Source organism: Canis aureus, chromosome 6, assembly GCF_053574225.1.
Source record: "Canis aureus isolate CA01 chromosome 6, VMU_Caureus_v.1.0, whole genome shotgun sequence".
In the NCBI taxonomy this organism is placed as follows: domain Eukaryota; kingdom Metazoa; phylum Chordata; class Mammalia; order Carnivora; family Canidae; genus Canis; species Canis aureus.
The window spans coordinates 47752945-47776052 of record NC_135616.1 but is presented as its reverse complement, the minus strand read 5'-3'; the positions used below and the strand labels follow the sequence as shown (position 1 = coordinate 47776052).

General features: G+C 40.6%; 1 protein-coding gene across 10 annotated transcripts in view; it reads left to right on the top strand.

Annotated features, from left to right (window-relative positions):
- Window positions 1-23108, top strand: part of BECN2 (beclin 2) — a 156975-nt gene that overhangs the window by 14353 nt on the left and 119514 nt on the right. For 2 of the 10 annotated variants that reach the window (XR_013381813.1, XR_013381811.1), the window contains one exon: window positions 19815-19980. The exons of 5 other annotated variants lie outside the window; for them this stretch is intronic. Coding sequence is in view for 1 of the 5 variants with exons in the window: in XM_077901474.1 (XP_077757600.1) it covers window positions 16997-17034 (38 nt within the window). In the remaining 4 variants the exon portion in view is untranslated. Of the gene's footprint in view, window positions 1-16996; window positions 17460-19814; window positions 19987-23108 lie in introns of those variants that run through there. 3 more of the 10 variants (XR_013381812.1, XR_013381815.1, XM_077901474.1) reach the window with 3 other exon arrangements.

Here is a 23108-nt window from a genome sequence, read left to right as displayed (position 1 = left end):
AGTATAAAAGGGTGGACGTAGAAAAATAACAATAGTGTGTGCATGACATAAATTGATAATGTCAGACAAGAAAGTGTAAGTCTGTGAAGGAGGTTGGGAGGATTCTTCTTGGACAGAAAGAATTATGTCTCAGAGACTAGTGAGAAGGTGGGAGGAGGTACGGATATGGACCATTTGTTGCAGGGTGTGGATTGTTAACAGGATCTAGCTCAGGCACCTTTGAGATTGGTGGAAGGAGAATGCATGGTGGGATAAACTGGGATGGTGAGGGAAACTGTAAACCCAAGTTCCAAAGCTTTGAGTAAATGAGCGGGACTGTAGGCCATGGATGACAGGTGGAAGAAGGTGGGACATTTATTATGAGCAGGGACCATAAAGAAGACTGTAGGGATGCCCGGGTGGCTCAGCAGTTGAGAGTCTGTCTTTGGCTCAGTACGTGATCCTGGGGTTCTGGGATGGAGTCCTACACTGGGCTCCCTGTGAAGAGCCTACTTTTCCCTCTGCCTCTCTCTCTGTCTCTCATGAATAAATAAAATCTTAAAAAATAAAAAGGACTGTACTGTGCTTCAATACTAGAAGGAAGAATCTGGTATGTGAGAGGAGAGCTCCTAGAAGTTCTGGCATAGGGCCAGTGGCCCAGGGTGGACAGACAGGAGGCATGCCTGGATTGTCTGCCCTCAGGTTAATGGCCAGTGGAGGTCGAGGTTTCCACTGGGGTCTGGGGTATCAGAGTTTTGCTCACACCTTCTTTGCTCCATTGCTCTAATTAATGAGAAGGTGGTCTGGGACCTCTGATTAGAACTTACTAGAGAGTGAGGAGGGTCACTGAGTCCTGGATACTTACCACCAACCAGACAGTTGACATTTAGAGCCCTGGGGCTTTGTAGAAAGGAGTCAGAGGTTTGATGCCACTTGAGAGAAAAAAATCCTTAACTAGAATTTTCTTCAAGTACTTGGGAGGAGGCTGGTTGAATCCCAGATGATTGCCTCCTAATGGAATCACAGTGGCTCCCAGTGACCACTAAGTAATTCTATCTGTGGCTACATAGGACAGCTTGGGCCAGCTTCTAGACAATGATCTTGGAGCAGAGCTTGCTGCAGGGATCTAGACAGGGGTTAAAGTCCAATGACATGGCTAGAAAGCCAAGGCTAGTCTATAGATTTGAACAGTAGAGGGGAAACAAGCCTCGAATTGAGTTCTCAGTATGGGTCATCTTAGGAGAGACATTTAAACTCAGAAGAGCTGCACACTCAAATGTCCTTAGAGCCAAGATGGTAACAAAATGTGGCCTGGCACATATCCTATCTAAAGGGGCCAGGGGCTTTATAGCTCCATCTAGTTCCAACGTGGAATACTAGGTCCCTTCATCAAGACTTCCAACTTTTCAGGAGAACCTAGATATCTAAAATTTTAATGAAAACTCCTTTAGTTTCTAAATCACAGTACCTAATTAAAATACTTGAAAACATTTTGAGCCAAATGAAATAGATCGTGGACCACATGTGGCCCTAAGGCCATTAGTTTGCAACCTCTGGCTTATTTCACATGTTTGGCTTGAAGTAATGAGATAAAGTTTACAAAAGATTTTGGTCAGTGAAAAAAACCCTGTAAGAACAAGTTGTTTTTTCTTGAGAAGGTTAATTAGAGTAAAAAGGAGAGACCTCTCCTTCTTAGAGGTGGAGAACTGGGGTGTTGGATCTTTGTAATGTTTGGGTTTCAATCAGCAACTTGCTATAAGTAAGATATAACACAACTTCCAGATCTTCAAAGATTTGTCTTAAGAAGAGGTTAGTACCAGGCATCTGGTACAGGAGGACAGGTTTGTCACATTTTTCTTTTGGGTGGACTGAGGGGAGAGGTCGAGGGAGAGGGAGAAAGAGAATTCCAACCAGGCTCCATGCCCAGTGCAGAGCTTGATGCACAGCTCCATGTGGGGTTTGATGTGGGGCTCTGTCTCACCATCCTGAGATCATGACCTGCGTCAAAACCAAGAATTGGATGCTTAACTGACTGAACCACCCAGGAAACCCTATCATATTTTTAATGGTCATTCTATATGCACTGATTTGCAAATCTTTATCACTCTTTTTCAAATGTAACCCCAATATCATAACCATATTAATACAATTATATCTTGGCTTCACCTAAAACTCAGAGGAAGAAACTATTTCACCTATTGTCTCAAATGTCTTTCAGTAGTGAGCTTTGTCCATTCTAAGTTACCTGTTGAGGGAAGGAGTGAAGTAGAAGCGATAGAGATGGATGTAAGACTTTTCTGAGCATATATTTTTTCTTTCTTTTTTAAAGATTTTATTTATTTATTCATGAGACACACACACACAGAAAGGCAGAGACACAGGCAGAGGGAGAAGCAGGCTCCATGCAGGGAGCCTGACCTGGGACTTGATCCCAGGTCTCCAGGATCACGCCCTGGGCTGAAGGCAGGTGCTAAACTGCTGAGCCACCGGGGCTGCCCATCTGAGCATATTTTTCATAGGGTTTTAACTTTTGAATAATGTAAATGTTTCATATATTCAAAAAATGTAAAAAATACATCAAAAAGAAATAAGAACCAAGTGAAACTGATAATAAAAACCCGATATCAAATTTTAACATTGCAGAGAAAAGGATTAAATACTTTTGAAAACAGTTATGTGACAGCATATATTTAGTAGCTATACTCTAAAGATTAAAAGTACCATAGTTAAGGGTGCCTAGGTGGCTCCGTCAGTTAAGTGTCTGGCTCTTGACTTCAGCTCAAGTCATGATTTCAAGGTGAGACTGAACCCTGTTGAGCTTGGACTTCAGGCTCCATGCTCAGCAGAGTCTGCTTGAGATTCTCTCTTTCTCTCTTTCTCTGCTCCCCCACCCCACTCTCTCATGCTCTCTAAAATAAATAAATATATCTTTTTTAAAAAGGTACTACAGTTAAACATTAAGCATTGTCCTGGGATCCCTGGGTGGCGCAGTGGTTTGGCGCCTGCCTTTGGCCCAGGGCACAATCCTAGAGACCTGGGATCAAATCCTATGTCGGGCTCCCGGTGCATGGAGCCTGCTTCTCCCTCTGCCTATGTCTCTGCATCTCTCTCTCTCTCTCTGTTTGTGACTATCATAAATAAATAAAAATTTTTTAAAAAAAGCATTGTCCTGTAGTTCTATTGGTAGTAGTAATACTGATTTATAATTTTAATTATTTTATGTATATTGTAAGATAAAGCTATCAATATTTGAACTAGAAATATTAGGATGAATTCTTGAGTGTGTTGTTTTCTTAGCTCCGTTTACTTAAAGGTTCTAGAAGCAACAACAAGCCGGTCACCATAAGCCGGTCCTCAGTAACCAGATCTTGATTTCTAAGTCCCATTCCCCACGTAAAGGACACTTCTCAGAGAAAAGATGGAGTGTGCTTCATCATTTCCCCTCCCATGTTGAATTTTAACTATTATCAGACCTCAGATCAAGACAAATGAGTGTTTTTCTCCTTCCATTTCTGATATCACTAAGAATTCATGGACGCTTTTAGGAGGAACTGCAGTTCATTCCCAAACAATAAAGGAATATAGTTTAGAGAGAAATGCTACTTCATAACTGTAGAAGGAACAATCGAATAGAAAACAACCATTTTGTTATCCCTGAGGACATAATTGACTCAGGTAAGGGTAATCAGAGATGCTGAAGGAGGGTCTTGGTTGGGGAGGAGGATATTTGTGGAGTACCTAGGTTATTCCAGAGACTGAGCAGCTCGTTGATGTATGTTTATAGTAAAGGAGTTTGCTACCATACTTTACTCAGGTTATCAAACCTAATATCATTAATGAGGAGATGATCTAATATTACGTATCTCCTGGCAGGATGTGTTACCTCATGGCATTGCCTGTAAAGTCTTGTTTCTCGAAAAGTTTAATGTAAATCTTACTATAGGCCCTAGACCTATTTTCCAATATCCTGAAACAAACTAAATGCTAGTACAAAGAAATAAACAGATTAATACAGAATGTGAGATTTTCTACAAGACGATTAGATGAGCTTTCAAAAAGTCATTATCTTTTTAAAACTAGGAGGGGTGTATTCGATTAACAAACAAGATGTAACAACCAAATATAATGTGAACCTTGAGAAAGAAGTACCGCCAGCTGAGCAGGCCCGCCGCTAACAGCTGGGTCATGGAGTTCTCCTGACGAACCCAAACAACTTCACAGAACAAAAATCAGGTCACTCTGTGACCAAGATGGAGCAAGACAAAAACCAGACCACTCTGTAATCCTCTCTGAGGACAGACAAAAACAAGAACATTTTCCAAACCACAAAAATGGCCAAACATCTCCCTTTCGTGCTTTGGTCCTCCTGCTTCTAGAAAAAATTTAAGAAAATCGTAGAATTGTCTTTGCTTTTTGTCAGCACCCAATCCAGAGCAAAACCGCAGCGCCCTGACCCCTTACCAAGGAGCATTTCCAGCTTTTCTTTACCCACCCCCCTTGCAAAGAGCCAGTCAATCTAGATTTGTTCAGGGTATGTTCCCACAGAATCTGGCAGCAGGGTGTCAAAAACTCAGACTGGATCCTGGTCTGGACAACTGTAAGACATTTTGGGGAAGAATTATGGAAATCTGACTGTAGTCTGGTATTAGGTGATATGTGGTAAATCGTGAATTTTCCTAGAGGTGATATGTTGGAGAATATAATGCTAATGTATAGATTTAGGCTTAAGATGTGTCTTCAGTAGACTTTGAAGTGGTTCAGCAAATTAAGAAAATGTATTCATAAAATCATTGTGGTAAGATGTTTAAACTTGGGGTAAGTTGGTATGTATTTATCATACAATTTCTCTCACTTATTTTTTCATTGTGCACTTTTAAAAGATAATTTATGTATGACCTTGTATTAGTTTAAGGTATACAGCATAATGGTTTGATATATGTATGTATTGCAAAATGATTACCACAATAAGCGTAGTTAACATCCATCGCCACACATAGTTAAGCATTTTCTTGGCGTGAGAACTTCTACTCTTGGCAAATTTTCAAATATACAATATAGTACTATTAATTGTATCGCCACACTGTATGTTACATACATACATAAAAGTTATGTATCTTATAACTGGAACTTTGTATCTTTTGATCGCCTTCACCATTGCCCATACCCTTGCCTACTAATCTGTACTCTGTATCTGAATTTGAGGCTTAAAAAAATTTTTTTTAAAGATTTTATTCATGAGAGAGAGAGAGAGAGGCAGAGACACAGGCAGAGGGAGAAGCAGGCTCCATGCAGGGAGACCAATGAAGGACTCCATTCGGGACTCCAGGATTACACCCTGAACCCAAGGCAGATGCTTTAACCACTGAACCACCCAGGCATCCTGGGGTTTATTTTAGATTGCACATATAAGTGATATTATATAGTATTCATCTTTCTCTGTCTTTCTTATTTTTTAACTTTTTAAAGCAAATTTACAAAAGACACATTTTTATAATTTTTTTATCTTGAAAATGTCAGATTTAGAAGTTGAAAAAAAACCCCCAAGTTCTCGGCTCTGCCACTTATAAGCTAAATGAATGGAAACTGGGTACTCTCTTTAAAGATTAATTTTCTTTTCTATAAAATAGAGATAATAGTATGCATCTCATCTAATTGTGAGGATTCAGTGGTAATATTTAAAGTGCTCAATAAAGTGCTTGGCATTTTATTACAATTATTATCATAATTCTGAAGGTGTAAACATTTTTACTGAAATTTGATTATTTATATGATTTATATACTATTTCTACATCATAAGTTTCTGGACAGGGAATTTCTGGGTGAACAAATATGAATATTTTTTGTATTTATAAATTTTTTACCAAATATTGTTCCACATGATAATACCCAGACCCACACTAATGCTTGTGGAATCCAGAAGAGAAGTACAAGTGAAGATGTGCATATCATATGTACAAATGCTTAAATCAAGGTACAGACTTTCAATAAAATATATTCTATCCTCCTACCTTGACAAATATACCTTTGTTATTACCTAGAAGTCCAGTTTCAAATTTAGAATTCTTGGACACCTTGAAGTTCTAGGCCGGGATGTTCTGAGTGGGTCCACGGCCCATGGGCCATCTTCCTTTTTTTTAAATAAATTTATTTTATATTGGTGTTCAACTTGCCAACATATAGAATAACACCCAGTGCTCATCCCGTCAAATGCCCACCTCAGTGCCCATCACCCAGTCACCCCCACCCCCCGCCCACCTCCCCTTCCACCACCCCTAGTTCATTTCCCAGAGTTAGGAGCCTTTCATGTTCTGTCTCCCTTTCTGATATTTCCCACTCATTTTCTCTCCTTTCCCCCTTATGCCCTTTCACTATTTTTTATATTCCCTAAATGAATGAGACCATATAATGTTTGTCCTTCTCCAATTGACTTCTCTCATCATAATACCCTCCAGTTCCATCCACGTTGAAGCAAATGGTGGGTATTTGTCATTTCTAATGGCTGAGTAATACTCCATTGTATACATAGACCACATCTTCTTTATCCATTCATCTTTTGATGGACACCGAGGCTCCTTCCACAGTTTGGCTATTGTGGACATTGCTGCTAGAAACATCGGGGTGCGGGTGTCCTGGCATTTCACTGCATCTTTTTTTTAAATATTTTATTTTATTTATTTATAAAGCGTTTCACTGCATCTGAATCTTTGGGGTAAATCCCCAACAGTGCAATTGCTGGGTCGTAGGGCAGGTCTATTTTTAACTCTTTGAGGAACCTCCACACAGTTTTCCAGAGTGGCTGCACCAGTTCACATTCCCACCAACAGTGTAAGAGGGTTCCCCTTTCTCCGCATCCTCTCCAACATTTGTGGTTTCCTGCCTTGTTAATTTTCCCCATTCTCACTGGTGTGAGGTGGTATCTCCTTGTGGTTTTGATTTGTATTTCCCTGATGGCAAGTGTTGTGGGGCATTTTCTCATGTGCGTGTTGGCCATGTCTATGTCTTCCTCTGTGAGATTTCTGTTCATGTCTTTTGCCCATTTCATGATTGGATTGTTTGTTTCTTTGAAGTTGAGTTTAATAAGTTCTTTATAGATCTTGGAAACTAGCATGGGCCATCTTCCATTTCCTCCCACCCCTTGCTTGACTCCACAGAGTCAAGGCAGAGTGTCTTGTGCCTCCATGTGAACACATCAGCTTAAAACTTCATATCCAGGCTTCATCCATAGCTTTGCAATCAGCCCCCTGTTGGCTGCCCCTCCAGGTCAGAGAGGCACATACCAGCAGCACAGTCTGCCTTTGGAAAAATGATCTAGGAAAGAAGAGTCCTATGTAGTTCCTGACATGGGCACTGGGCCATTTTTGCAGAGTAGTGCAGGGCCCTAGATGTCTGCAGAAAGATCTAGGAATGGGACACAGGCTCCAGATGAGATTGCTGTCTTAATGCTATAGAGTATGCCCCACAATGGGGAAGCAGATCAGGGCCTGAATGGGTCCTCTAAATTACAAAGAGCCCTTTCTTGTTTCTGTTTAACGGGGTGCTGATATTACCAGTTTAAATTCCCACTGACAGTACCAATTCCATCACAGCATAATTAACACAGGATAATATCAAGCTTTTTTTTTTATCAATACACTGATCTATTACATGAAAAAAAAAAACTCAGTGTTGTTTTAACTGGAATTTCTTTAATCATTGTTGTGGGATTTTATTTATTCATGAGAGACACAGAGAGAGGCAGAGACATAGGCAGAGGGAGCATCCCACGGGGAGCCTGATGCAGGACTTGATCCCAGGACCCCGGGATCATGACCTAAGCCAAAGGCAGATGCTCAATCACTGAGCCACCCAGGCATCTCAAATTTCTATAATCATTGTTAAACATTTTGGTGTTTACAGGTCTTTTGGATTTCCTCTTTTGTGAAGTAAGACAATCTTAACTTTTAATTTTTTTCTATTAAGTTGCAAGATCTTTTTGTATATTAGCGAAATCAGCAATTTGCCATGTAAGTTATTTTTCTTCTCAGTTTTCCCTCTAATTGTAATTATAGGGTTGGTTATCTAGAAATTTTTATTTTCATTTTTTATGTGGTCAAGACTGGTAGTCTTTTCCTTTATGACTTCTGGTGTTAGTGTCATGGTGAAAAAGATGGTCTCCATGCCAACATTATCAAATTATACACCCAAACTTTGTTTTCCTCTAATATCTAACAGTTTCGTTGTTTTTACATTAAAATACTTGATCCGTCTGGAATTTATTTTAATGTAAGATTTGATTTAGGGCTCATGCTTCCTTTTCATTCCAAATGGCAAACTCTTTGTCTCAACTGCATTTATTAAATAATCCATCCTTTGGCACAGATGGTCTGACTTGCACGTGGTGTAATTCCATCTTAACTCCATAACACACTAGGGTTCTCAAGGACAAAAACTGTCTTCTCTTGGGTCCTCATGTCAGCTCCCAGGTGCTCAAAAAAGACTTTGGAAAATGGGAGAATTTGCTGGCATCTAGAAAGGAAGTGGCTATTGCAAAGAGGAAATGAAACAATACTTAAAAAGTTCTTAGGACATCACTGCTACATATTAAGATACTACTACTATTCTTTTGTTTAGATTAAAAAAATTTATCTCATGTTACATTTAGACAATGGTATTAACAATATATTAAAAAGAAGAATGATTGTTGCCTTTTGGGTCAAAACTTTTATCCCTTGTTGGCTTTAATACATAAGTCACTCCTTCCATCTCTAGCCTCCATCCTCCCCGAATCACACAGTGGTTAATAAGTCAAATAGCTGTATACCTATTCCCAGTTGACCTCAGATTTTTTTTTTTAAGATTTTATTTATTCATTCATGACAGACACAGAGAGAGAGAGAGGCAGAGACACAGGCAGAGGGAGAAACAGGCTCCATGCAGGGAGCCCAACGTGGGACTTGATCCCGGGTCTCCAGGATCAGGCCCTGGGCTGAAGGCGGCACTAAACCACTGAGCCACCAGGCTGCCCAGATTTTTTTTTTTTTTTTTTTTAATTCACATGGCTTACCATCAAGATTGAGATATTATGGGGAAAAGGGGAGTAGACACAATAGTAAAGGGGTTTTGCTTGTTTGTTTTGCTTTTGTTATAACTATAATAATGAAGAAAAAGGCTTTTTCAAAATCTATGTTGATTTCAGACTTACAAACATGTGAACTCAGCTGTGTCAATCCCCCCAGGGCTGTCCCCTGCTCTGTCCCAGTGTGCGGGTCCTAAGGCCTACAGTGAGATTCTGAGCAGGTATTGTCACTTCCCTAGGAGACTGCTTCCTGTCTGTTTTGTACCAAACTTCCCCAACTCCAGAGCTTCTCAAGGCAGATGGATAGAGTCACATGAGCCAAAGTCTAGTGCCTGGACAGTTCTGTCACTCTGAGCACTCTGTTTCCCTTCTACCCATTGGAGAAGTGCCCTTATTATGGTGGATCTGTGTTCATTCTGTTTCACCTCTGGTAAAACCAATTCAGCATGATTTGAGCAAATACCTTGGCCAGCCGTGGTCCTGGACAGAGTCTGGGCTTTGAAATCAGACAGATCTGGTTTCAAAAGATGGCCCTGACACTGAGGACCTGGGACAGTCACTGAATCTCTGTGCATATCTCCTCATCTATGAAACCTGTTCATGTAATTTGGAAAGATCCACATGCAGATGGGCAAGACCAGTGATCTGTAGCACAGTAGTCCAGAAATGAGAAGGTCCAGATAGAGCCCCCAGGACCTCATAACAATGTCGCTGGTAAGACTACCCCTCTACAGTGTTCACAGTGTACTTTTTTGAACTCTGTACTTCTTTGTTCACCTGTGACATGGGGGCAACAGTACATTGCATTTTCAGGTTACTGAAAGAATTCAATGAAGTAATGCACAGAAAACACTTAGAATCAGCCTGGTGCGTAGTGAGAAACTAGTTGTACCAACACCATTTCTCCTGTATTTTATTTCTATTTTTACATCTTAGATAATGGAATTAACATATCTAAAAATGTCGAAGGAGAAATAGTCGTTAATTAACCATTTGGTTCAGAGACTCCTTTAAGAATGCAATAGTGTGGAACAGGCAACTCATAAGTCACAAAAGATCAATAATTATCACCATATTGTGCATGGGAAACTAATATAATACTGTATGTTAACTAACTGGAATTAAAACAAAAACTTAAAAAATGAATAATCACTTATTTTAAAGTTTACCTGGGATGCCTGGGTGGCTCAGTGGTTGAGCGTCTGCTTTTGGCTCAGGGTGTGATCCTGGGGTCCTGGGGTTGAGTCCCACATCGGCTCCTGACAGGGAGCCTGCTTCTCCCTCTGCCTGTGTCTCTGCCTCCCTTTCTGTGTCTCTCATGAATAAATACATAAAATATTGTTTAAAAACCCCAGCTATTCCCATGTATCCTTCATATATCTATTTAAAAAAATAAAGTTGTTTACCTTACTCTTAACTAAAGAGAACAAATTGATGGTCACCAGAGGGGAGGTGGGCAAGAGGATGGAGGAAACAGGTGATGGGGATGAAGGCGTGCACCTGTCGTGCTGAGCCCCGGGTGATGTATGGAAGTGTTGAATCACTATATTGTACACCTGAAACTGATACTACATTGTATGTTAATGAACTAAAATTTAAATAAAAACTTTAAAAAAAAGGTGCCTGACAGCTCAGTCAGTTAAATGTCTGCCATCGGCTCAGGTTGTCGTCTTGCAGTCCTGGAATGGAGCCCTGCATTGGGCTTCTTGCTCAGCGAGTCTGCTTCTCCCTCTCCCAATTCATGCTGTCTCTCTTGCTCACTCTCTCTCACAACAATAAATAAAACTCTTTTAAAAAACTTAAAAAAAAACTTTAGAAAAGTTATTCACCTTACTCAAGCCTGAAGATATGCAATTTCAAAAAAGTAAAATAATAATTTTCCACTTTATAAGGGAAATATAAGATGATGTCAAATAAATGTGATATTGTGGGGAAAAGGTGGAGATGTTTACTATAAGGATGGATATGTGAGGAAAGATCCTTTTGTACATTTTAAAGCAATATAAATTTGCAAAACACTTTAGGAGGTTGGATAATTTGGCAATGTCTGTCCAAATTTTGAATGAACTTTCTTATACACAAATTATCCTATATTTAGGAACCCCGGAATATTTGTATGAGAATGTGAAAATAACAAAAGCATACTTGTGAGCATCAGCTCTGGACTAGACTCATGTCCAGGCACAATGGGAGGGGAAATTTTTCTCAAGGACCCAGAACCAAGACAGAGAAGAGGCAGAGATAACTACCATAATTTCAGATTGCTTGAAGGAGTGATGAAGAAGATGATGCTATAAAGAGAAAGCTAGCTAATCAGGGAGAAGGGGGAGGAGGAGGGTACTGAAGGCAGGATGAGGTACTGAGGCAAGCAAGGTCAGGGAAGGCATCACCCAGGAGAAGATGTGGGGCAAGAATATTTGGATCTTTGGAGAAATAGCATGAAGGACAATAACAGCATAATAACCATAAATAGAGGCACGGTAAATGAAAATAAGTAAAGATAAACCAATTTTATGGTATATCGTGCAGTTGCTAGGAAGAATTTAGAAACATGTTGGAGAAAAGACATTACTGAACAATATACTGTATGTAGTATAATTACTTTGAAAAATAGAACTATATGTATGAATGAATATTTTTCATTGGTATGAATATTTTTTGAAAAATTAGAATCTGGGCAGCCCCGGTGGCTTAGCAGTTTAGCACTGCCTTCAGCCCGGGGCCTGATCCTGAAGACCCGGGATCAAGTCCCATGTTGGGCTCCCTGCATTTGAGCCTGCTTCTCCCTCTGCCTGTGTCTCTGCCTCCCTCTTTCTCTCTCTCTGTGTCTCTCATTAATGAGTAAATAAATAAAAAGTCTTTAAAAAAAGAAAAATTAGAATCTGTTACAATGAATTTAGACTATATCACTAATTTTTAAATTATGTGTGTATATATAATATATTTAAAATTCAGTAAATTTTATGGACTCTTTCCCAAGGACATACGAAATATGAACAAATTTTGTATGTCGTTTTTGGAAGCTCCAGTATCAGATTTAAGAATTCCTGATACAGAGTTTACAAAAAGGAGAAAAAAAATAATGAGACAACTCTTGTGACGTCAGCTTTGTTTCTGAGCTCTTTAGAGGGTAAATCACACTATATGCTTGAAAGATAAAACTATTGGGAAGAATTCTTGAGGCCATTAGCTCTGTAGCTTAATAAATAGGTAATCTGTCTTGTTTTGTCTCTACGTTCATCAACAACCATCTAATTATGACTTGGCTTCCCACATAAATTAGTTTCCAGGGAGGGAATATGTTGATCACATTGGTCACTTGATGGTGCTTCTTTTAAAGATGTTCATTATTACTGGGGATTCTCGTTGGTCTTGTATGAGTCTAGTGACATGAAAATGTCAATGAGAAGTAGCTGTTCACTGATGCACAGTAGAGGCCAGGGTCATGAAGCTGAGGACCAGCTCAGAGACAGGGAGACCTGATGTTTCCAGGCCCCTGGAATACCCATGTATTGCTCCAACAGCACCCACCTGTACAGACAGGGTGCCCAATGGTGTTAATTTTGTCTACCCCTCCTTGTTTGTACATCAAAGATCCCTGATCTCAAAGAATTTATAATATTTTCTGAGAGAATGGATTATTTAATGGAAACCAGAAAAAAAATATACTACAGTGCAAGGTTAGAAAAGAATGTAAAAAGTGACGGAATTTGTAAATAGTTAAGGAAGTTACAAAAGGCTGATGGGATTATCTGGATAGATTGCATTCTAAACTGGACTTTCCCTGAATTTGACTGCATTTCCTTGGTTAAAAATCTTACAAACTGTGTGGATTTATTTTCTTTTGCTTATTACAGGAAGGCCTGGCCTAATAAAATGGGGTCACTTTCCTGTCTTTCAGAGATTTATAGCAATGTGATTGTTCTGGGCAATGCCCTCCAGGACAAGAAGGCTGGGAGTCTTCTGTCTCTGGATCATTTACCACGATATTGACACTTTGATCTGGAGACTCCCTAATGGTTCTGAAAAAGAAACTTGTTTAGTCTTCCAAACAAAGAATATAGTTCACAGACAAGAGGCAGTGAGAATTTGGTCCTGGCTACCAGGTGGCCTGGTTCTGTATCTCCACTCACACAATTCCCTGTGTGACCTTGGACAAAGTATTTAAACCTCTTTGCTTCCATTTCTTTTCATTGATAAAATGGGGATGATAATAGAACTTCATACTGTAGCTGTGGGAACTTAAAAGCATGTAGAAGGTCTTAGGGAATGACAGGGTCTACTATAAATCCCCAGGATATACTGACAGAGAGAAAAAGAGAGAGGCAGAGAGGCTTAGAGATACCTAAGATGTCTAACTCAAGAGTTCTCAAACTTTAGAATCATTTGGAATACATATTAGCATTGCAGATTATGACAGACAGATTGTTGGGGTCAGAATGACCTTCCTATTTCTGTAGTTTTCCCAGACTCTTTGAGCTTAAAATATTTAACAAGTCAAGTTACCATATTTTGGGGTAGCATTTCCTGGACCCCATCAGGCCTATGGGATGATTAGATTTAGTTGAGGTCATGAGGATAGTGCTCCCCACGATGGGATTAGTGCTCTTACAAGACACCAGGCTTGCTCTGTCTGCTTCCAACTCTGCATGTGAGGACAGAGCAAGAACATGGATGTTTACAAGCCAAGAAGAAAACTCTCACTGGGTGACGGGCACTGAGGAGGGCCCTTGATGGGATGAGCACTGGGTAGTATATGTTGGCAAATTGAACTTCAATAATAAAAACCAAAAACCTCTCACCAGGGATGCCTGGGTGGTTCAGTTGGTTAAGCATATGCCTTCTGCTCAAGTCATGATTCTGGGGTCCTGGGATTGAGTCCCATGTTGGGCTCCCTGCTCGGTGTGGAGTCTGCTTCTTCCTCTGCCTGCCAGTCTTCCTTCCTTTCTCTCTCTCTGACAAATAAGTAAAATCTTAAAAAAAAAGGGGGGGGGGTTTATTGAAAAAAACAACAATAACAAAGTCTCACTAGAAACCATGTTGGCTGGTACCCATATAATGGGATTTCCCAGGCTCTGGGATTGCGAGAATATGTTTGTTATTTAAGCTACCTAATCTATGGTAGTTTGTCAAGGCAGCCTGAACAGACTTAGGTACCTGTTGTTGCTACCATCCCCTGCCCCATTAGATTTGTAGGTCTGAGTTGGGGTCTGGAATCTGCTGTTTTAACCAGGTGATCTTGCTGTAGGTAGTCTTCAGGAGACACTTAAGAAGTGCATAGGATAGTCTCTTTACGTGCTGAGAACTTGGTGTCATGCATTAACTCTGTCCTGTACCTTTCTACCATATGCTCTCCTGCATTCTGATAACTCTGTTGGCTTTCCCTCTCCCAGAAATTTCTTATACAAAACCACAACCAATTCCTTTAAGAGGTCAAGGAAAGGGGTGCCTGGGTGGCTCAGTTGGTTAAGTGTCTGACTCTTGATTTTGGTTCAAGTCATGATCTCAGGGTCATGAGATCGAGCCCCACATTGGACTCTTTGCTTAGTGGAGAATCTTCTTGAGATTCTCTCTCTCCCTTTTCCTTCTCTTTCTCTCAACACTTGTGTCCATGTGCACTCTCCCTCTCTCTCTAAAATGAATAAATAAAATCTTTAAAAGGTCAAGGAAAAAGTTACTTTAAGATCATAACATTTGTAACCAGAAAGGCAAAAGATGTGATAATCATAAAGATTTAAAATACATTACAGAAAATTAAGAGGAAAATAATATGGTTGAAATAAATATATTATAGAATTATTTCCAAGGTCATATTAACAGTTTAGCATTGAATTAAAAATATACAGACAAGCAGCCAAATGGTATCTGGCTCTGTCCTATAAAATGTAATGAAGTTCTGGTCACAGCCCATTGTTTCTGGCTTGCGTTTTCAACACTAACTACACCAAATCTTTTCTCCTTGGTAGATGCCTTTGCAGCCTATTTTTCAGTTTGCCAAGATCAACTTTTCTCACAGCCACCTCACTTTCTCTTTTATTCATCCATTTATTCAAAAGATATGAGAAATCAAAGGTGAACCACCCAGAAGTGGTGCATGCTTTCACGGACCTTCCACTCCATTGAGAAGATACATGAAGACCAAGACAATCTAAGACTGTGATGAGGTGGATAAACAAAACACATATAGTAGGGTATCCCTGGATGGCTCAGTGATTTAGCGCCTGCCTTTGGCCCATGATGCAATCCTGGAGATCCGGGATCGAGTCCCACATTGGGCTTCCTGCGTGGAGCCTGCTTCTCCCTCTGCCTGTGTTTCTGCCTCTCTCTCCCTCTCTCTGTGTATCTCATGAATAAATAAATAAATAATCTTAAAAAAAAACACATATAACAAATGCAGGCCAGGGCAGAATTTTGAGAATAGAATGTGTTTTGTAACTTTGTATGTGTGTGGATATTTCCAACACACACAAGGATGATGGATGTCTAATGAATATCCATCATACAGCTTCAGTAGTCTACACATACTTGTTTTCTTTGTGCTCTACTCACTTACTTCTCCTAATTACTTGGAAGCAAATCTGAGACATTATATCATTTCACTTATAAATATTTTTGTATGTATATTACAAAACATAGCTAGGAAACCACTACCACATCTTAAGAAAAATGAAGTCTTCTTTTTCTATCTGGTCAGTGATGGAACCTACTTTTATAAATTGGTCTAAGAAGGTCTCATTAAGATTAGATCTGAGACCCAGAGCAATATTTCTTTTTTTTTTTTATAAGATTTTATTTATTCATGAGAGACACAGAGAGAGAGAAGCAGAGACACAGGCAGAGGGAGAAGCGGGCTCCATGCAGGGAGCCCGGCATGGGACTCGATCCCGGGTCTCCAGGATCAGGCCCGGGTCCGAAGGTGGTGCCAAATCGCTGAGCCACCCGGGCTGCCCCCAGAGCAATATTTCTTAAATTATCTATGGTCAAGAACCGGTTTTTCTGTTTTTGTTTGTTTGTTTGTTTGTTTTCATTTCCAATGATGTGGATGAACACTTTTGTGAAATACAATGAAAATAAATTGCCCCATAAGCAAAATTTTAGAAGATTCTATAGAACAGGTGCTTGAAGACTATGTTTGTCTATGGGTCATAAGCTAAGATTTTCTTTTTACATTTTTAAATAGTTGGGAAAAGTAAAAAGATTTCGTGATATGCAAAAAGTATGTGAAGTTCACATTTCAGAAGTTCTATGGAGCTTTCAGTTGTTGATGTACACTTTCACACTCACTTTTGGATATGCTTTCTACCTTCATTCCTTTCCTTCCCTTTTTCTTTTTTTTTTTCAGAGAGGGAGCAATGAATGGCAAAGGGAGAGAGAATCTTTATTTTTTTTCTTAAAGATTTTATTTGTTTCTTCATGAGAGACACAGAGAGGCAGAGACAGCACGCTTGAAGCACGCTCCATGCAAGGAGCCGGATATGGGACTCCGGGATCATGCCTTGAGCAGAAAGCAGATGCTCAGCCACTGAGTGACCCAGGTGTCCCAGGGAGAAAGAATCTTAAGCAGACTGCACACCAACCACAGAGCCCAATTCAGGGCTTAATCTCACAACCCTGAGATACTGACTTGAGCTGAAATCAAGAGTAGTCCAGCACTTAAATGATTGAGCCACCCAGGCACCTCTTGGGTATGCTTTCATATGTCTTCATGCTGCAATGGAAAAGTTCAGTAGTTATGACAGAGACTTGTGTGACCCATAGCTCTAAAGTATTTGCTATCTGGTCTTTCACAGAAAATGTTTTCCAACTCTGACACTAAATTTAAGCCGCAATTATTATGTTCAAGAGACATAAAATTATTCTATCAATCATTACAAATGTTAATCTCAATTTTTGTGCTTTTCTTGCTGGAAACCTATAATGAACAGTTTGCAAACTATGTGTTTGTTTCTCCCACCTTTATAGCTGAGCTGCACAAAATTCATGGACCACACCCTGAGTAGTTCTGAGATAGAAGACAGAGGAAGGAGAGTTGCAATGAGCTACAGGAGGAGCATTCCAGATACTCCTGAAGTGACAAGTACAAAACCAGTTATAGGAAGGAGCTTGGCATGGCCTAGGCTGATGAGTTGATGGCCGTAGGCAGCGTTCCCATACATGGGTATCTTTTGGCCTACACGGGCTTTTAAAACAAATTAGAATTCTGTGCCAGTGTTTTTGCATGGACTTATTTCTTTTAAAACTTGGATTTGAGTTCTTTTGAGGCAATCTGAAAATACGGCATCATGGACCCATATAGGATATTTAGTAACCTGGGGCAAAGAAGCATCTTTCTGCAGGAAAGGGATGTGTGAGTGCACTGCAGACAAACCAGTCTTTGACCCCTGTTTTACAAGGTGACACAGGTCAGGGGTCTGGGGCAAAGTGAACAAGGGGAAAGTGGGCAGGAACTGTTTGGAAAGGCAGTTGGGGATCAGACCCCTTAGGACTGACAAGTGCTAGAAAAGACATTAGATATGAAGAGTTCCAAGTCAAGGAGCAAATTTGGATATTAAGGTCACTTAAGGTCAATCTTCAGTTATGTTGATAGCAGACTGACAGGAGAATGGCTGGGAGGCTATGGGTGAAGCCAGGGGAGAGTTGGCAGACTGGACTAAAGATTGGCAGAGGAAATGGGGAATGTGAGACGTATTTTGTAGGAAAAATCAGTAATACTTACTGAGGGATTTGAGGTGGGATTGGGAAAAGAGAAAAATCAAAGGTGGTAGAAGATGACATCCAGGTTTCTGACTGGATCCACCAGCTGGACGGTGTGGCCATTTATGACAATGGAGGACAAACAGAAGGGGGAGGCAAGGAGATAGTGTTCAGGAAGAACTCCCAGAGCGCCATCTCGGACTGCGTGAACAGTCTGTGAAACTCAGAAATGAAACTGCAGGTGGCAGTCGGCAAGAGTGTGAAGGTTGGCAAGCAGGCATTCCTCTCCTGCAGTCTTAGAAAAGTCAGCCCAGTCCCTTCTAAAGATCACCAGCCCCTGCTCCACACTATCCCATCCTCACCCCCCAACATCCACTGCAGCAAGTGCAGGAAGCATTCACTGAGGACGCTCTTTCTTTTTTTTTTTTTTTTGAGGACGCTCTTTCTATGAGGCAGTCTCTGATGAAGCATAAAAGTTGTAAAAATCCCTACCCTTATAAAGATCATAGTCTGAGGCGAAAATTATAGTTTTTTAAAAAAATATATTTTATTTATTTATCCATGAGACACACACACACACACATAGAGAGAGAGAGAGAGAGAGAGAGAGAGAGGCAGAGACACAGGCAGAGGGAGAAGCAGGCTCCATGCAGGAAGCCCAACGGGAACTCGATCCTGGGTCTCCAGGATCACACCCTGGGCTGAAGGCAGGTGCTAAACTGCTGAGCCACCCAGGCTGCCCTGAGGTGAAAATTCTAGATTTTTAATCACATACAGTTTTACTCTGAGCTTTGCAACTCTGCTGACTCCATCACACTTACATGGAAACTGCCAGCTGAGAGGGTGGGAACTTGTGTTAGAAGGTGGAGGGGTGTGTGTGGGGGAAAGTGGAGGATATGAGGGGAGGTTGGCTCAATATCAGTGGATGGAATCCAAGGAATATGAATGAGGTAAGGGGACCAGACATGGGAGGGGGTAATGACTAGGGAGGCTGGTGATGGAAGGGTGGCCCGAACACAGTCCTCGAATGGATGAACCCTGTAATTCCACACATGTCAATCTTCCTCTCTGGCCTGAGTCTCTTCTCATCAGTGCAAGGCTTTAGACTGAACAGATGGTAGGGAAACTGTTGTGGTGGGATCTATTATGGGCCTTGTCTCAATATTTCCTAATATTATGAAGTACTAAATGATGCAAATAATTTCTGCTATGTATTGAAATGAATTGAGTTTATTCTTCAGTGGGAGAAGAACAGGCTGGAATTACACTAAGAGTGGATTCTACATGGCTAACATCATAAGTATCTTGATGAAGGAAAAGTTTGCAAGACCTCTAGACTAGGCCATTTTAAACCTTCTTCCAACTGCAATCTGTGGTTTTAAAGCGTCTGTGTGGAAAACTGGAAGATACTCGATATCTTTCAGAATCACAGCAAGTTCTTTCTTTCTTTTTTTTTTTTAAGATTTTATTTATTTATTCATGACAGACATAGGCAGAGGGAGAAGCAGGCTTCCTGCGGGGAGCCCGATGCGAGACTTGATCCCTGGACCCGGGATCATGCCTTGAGCTGAAGGCAGATGCTCAACCACTGAGCCACCCAGGCATCCCGCAAATTATTTCTGAATTAAACCAGAATATAAATAAAAAGTAACACATGAGATTACTATCTTTTAAGTCCCCATTTCTATTTTTTAAGTTCTGGAATTCTTGTATAAGAAAAGGAAAAGCCCATCCTCTCATATTGGGGAGCTGGCCTGGTGCTCAGTCACACACAGTGTTCTCCTGATAAACATAATCAATTTCATAGAGCATTGACCTCAAACAAGGCCATTCTGTGACCTTGTTCATGACTGATCAAGAGAAAAAAAGACCTCTCCACTTTTACTTCTGAACATAGATGAAAACATCAGTATGGTCCAAACTGCGAAAATAACCAAACTCTCTCCTGGGTGATACGAATTATTATGAATATGAATAGAGTGCTGCTTCTTTAGCAATTATGATTTTAGCTTTATGTCATTCTTCTTCCTGTATAGAGTAGGCTGATTAACTTACCTAATTATGACTTTCCTCTGCTTCCTGACAGGATCCAATCCCAAGCAATACCTTCTTCCCTAAACCTGCCTCAAATCAGCTAACACAAACCAAAGCCATCAACACCTTTCTGTCACCTCTTAGAGAGACACCCTGTGAATGCCCATGGTGTACATTCTCCACCACTATAATGGAGGATAAACCCAACTTGTTCAATGGTAGGTGTGTTTCTAATGGTTTTGGCTAGAGAGTATTAACACATTCCAAGCTAAACTATTCCCGGGAACATGAGCCAAAATGACCAGTTGTAAATGTTTGTTGTCTCTCACCAAGAAACCCGGAATCTTCTCAAAGTGGGGTATAGTTGATACTTCTGCAACTGTAGAGCATTTTTACTCAGCTTCTTATGGTTTAGAAATGCCAGAGAAGTAGTTGTCCATACACATCAAAAGTCTTAAAAGACTTTTAAAACCTAAATAGGTGAGGGATGCCTGGGTGGCTCAGTGGTTGAGCATCTGCCTTCTGCTGGGGGTGTGATCCCAGGGTCCCAGATTGAGTTCCGCACTGGGCTCCTTGTGAGGAGTCTGCTTCTCCCTCTGCCTGTGTCTCTGCTGCTGCTGCTCTCTCTCTCTGTCTCTCATGAATAAATAAACAAAATCTTAAAAAAAAAAAACCCTAAATAGCTCAATGTGAATTGTCTGAAAGCACGTCAATCATTTGGGGGTGGGTGGGTGTAGGGTTTGATAGGGCAGCAGCATACAGCCTGCAGGAAAGTGGGCCACACAGCTCTAGGGATGTCCATTTCCACTGACTACAGTGAGAACAGAAATACCGGCATTGTGTGGCATGCCGGTACTGGGTTAGGTAACGGCATTAGGTGAAAAGTAGCTAGGGACATTAAAAGAGTTTCATTTGACTTGAATATTAACCAAAGGGCATCTGAATTGTCAATCAGCTAAGAAGGTCTCACTGGTGAGATGAGAAATGCAGAAAAAGTTCTCATAAAGGAAAACACAACCTCCAAATCCCTCACGCTGCCATGACAACAGTAGCTCACAAATGATGCAATTGTACGAGCAGCTGGGGGACACAGGAGATGAGGGCAAGATCCCACCGTGAGGGAAATGGAAACCAGGCAAAGGAAAATGTAAGCTAATTCTTGTCACAAAAAATAAAATCAGTCACAGCTGTTAGCTATAAGAGGAAAAAGGGAATAAGTGTATTTTACTTTCGCACGATGTCTTTCATCAGAGGTTATTAAAACACACTTCACTATTATTAAGTCATTACTTGAGCACCATGCTGAGTGGGCAATCACCATTTATGGGCAATACGGTCAGCTCAGTGACTCATGATTAGGACAAAAAGGAATAAAACATTCCATAGCAAATGTCCATGGTCCTAAGTATTGCAAGCTTATTTGAACTCCCTAATTCTTTCTTATCAAAAAATTTTAACTTTATTTTATAAAGTTTAACAATAAAAAAAACTTCTCTCCAAATGGGTAAAATGAAATCTATTGGCTAATCTTGGTAAAGAGTATTGTATTATTTTTCCAATTTAGCTGTATATTTGAGCTCTATCAAAATACAAAGTTATGACAAAATAATTAGAGCATCTATGCCTGCTGCTTTATGAGGGCAGGGCTTTTTGGCTCTTTTGCTTGTTTTTGAGAGAGAGTGCGTGTGAAGGGAGGGACAGAGGGACAGGGAGAGAGAAAATCTTAAGCAGGGTCCCCACTGAGTACAGAGCCCTACCCTGGGCTCAATCTCACAACCCTGAAATCATGACCTGAACCCAAATCAAGAGTCAGATGCAACTGACTGAACCACCCAGGTGCCTGGCTGTTGTGTCCATTGCTATGGCCCAGTGCCAAGTCCAGAGCTTTGCCCAGTTGGTGATCAATCAATGTTTGTTGAGTGGACAATAGGCATTCAATGAACTGTAGCAACTGTTAGTAAATGTAGCCTGCCAATGCCTTCTCACAACTAAGCAGCTCCAACAAGTTCTGTATTATGGGGCATTCTCTGATGACATCCTTGGCCACTGATACTCTATTTATTCCACACATATTTCCCAAGTGTCTGTAGGATGCTAGGAACCGTGCCTGATGTTGAGTATTCAGAGTTGATGAGTATCTAGCACGTGACTGGTTATATTTAGACAGGTATGAAACATACAACTCACAAATGGGGAATTGACCCCCAGTGGTGGCAAACAGAGGGCACAGGATGCCCAGAGAGGCTGGGGCAGGGGAAGAGGAGAGACTAGGAAGAATGAACTACATGCAATGGGCAAAGAAGAGGACAGTATAACACCAGCCTAGAAAAGTGGATGAAGACAGGTGTGGGGGAAATGAATTTCCCTCCACTCTTCTGAGTTCTTGACTGAGAACCCTGTAACAAAAGAGAGTTAACAAGAGAAGAACAAGAAGTTTAGTAATATTGTAGGGGCTCTGAATATGTCATCCCAAATATGCCACACTGACATATTGATTATTTGGATTTAAAGGTACTTGAGAATCAGCCGGTACAAAAATGACACTGATCTTTCCTTGTCCCCCTGACAGCAGGAAACAAATCTTCCATGGGAAACTTAGCCTCCCTGCATCAGGAGGGTGAAAGGCATCTTTATCACCAGAAATGGGAATTTGGGGCTGAAAAGGCAGTATTAAAAAAAACCTGTTAATTCTTTACCAATTTTCTACTCCAAGCCCAAACCCCTCTGCCTTGTCAATTCTTTGTAAATTCATTTTCTTTTTCTAAAATACAAACTTTTAGAAAGCTTTCTGCTCTGGTTACTTCTTTGAATCTCTCATGTTTATGGGGCTCCTGTACATACTTACTAAAATAATTCTTTTTTTCTCCTGTTAATCTGTCTTATGTCAATTTAATTACTAGACCAGTCAAAGATCCTAGAAGGGAAGAAGAAAAACTCTTTCCCCTACCACATTTGTGCCTCTTATACATATGGGAGATACCTAGGGAAAAATAAGCAAATTCCCCGAGGTAGCTTAGAATTCAGGCTTCAAAACCATCTTAATAGGGAAAGGGGAGAGGAATGTAGGCCTCTTAGGGGAAAGTGAATGAGTTTTAGGGCAGGTACCTGGTCCCTCAGAAGAACAGATGGGAGGTGTGATAGTCTGTCACTTAGCATATTTGAGTGTGATAAGGATTTGTAGCCTCCTCTGCTGTGATAAAAGTCAATCCACCTAGGCTGATGAAACTCCTGGGGAGGGAACTTATGACAATTGGTGACTTTTGGAGGTTCTGACCTAAGATAGATATGGGCAGTTCAGAGAAAAGTCTCTCCATGCATTTGCTGTTTTCCAAGTGCCCACAATTCA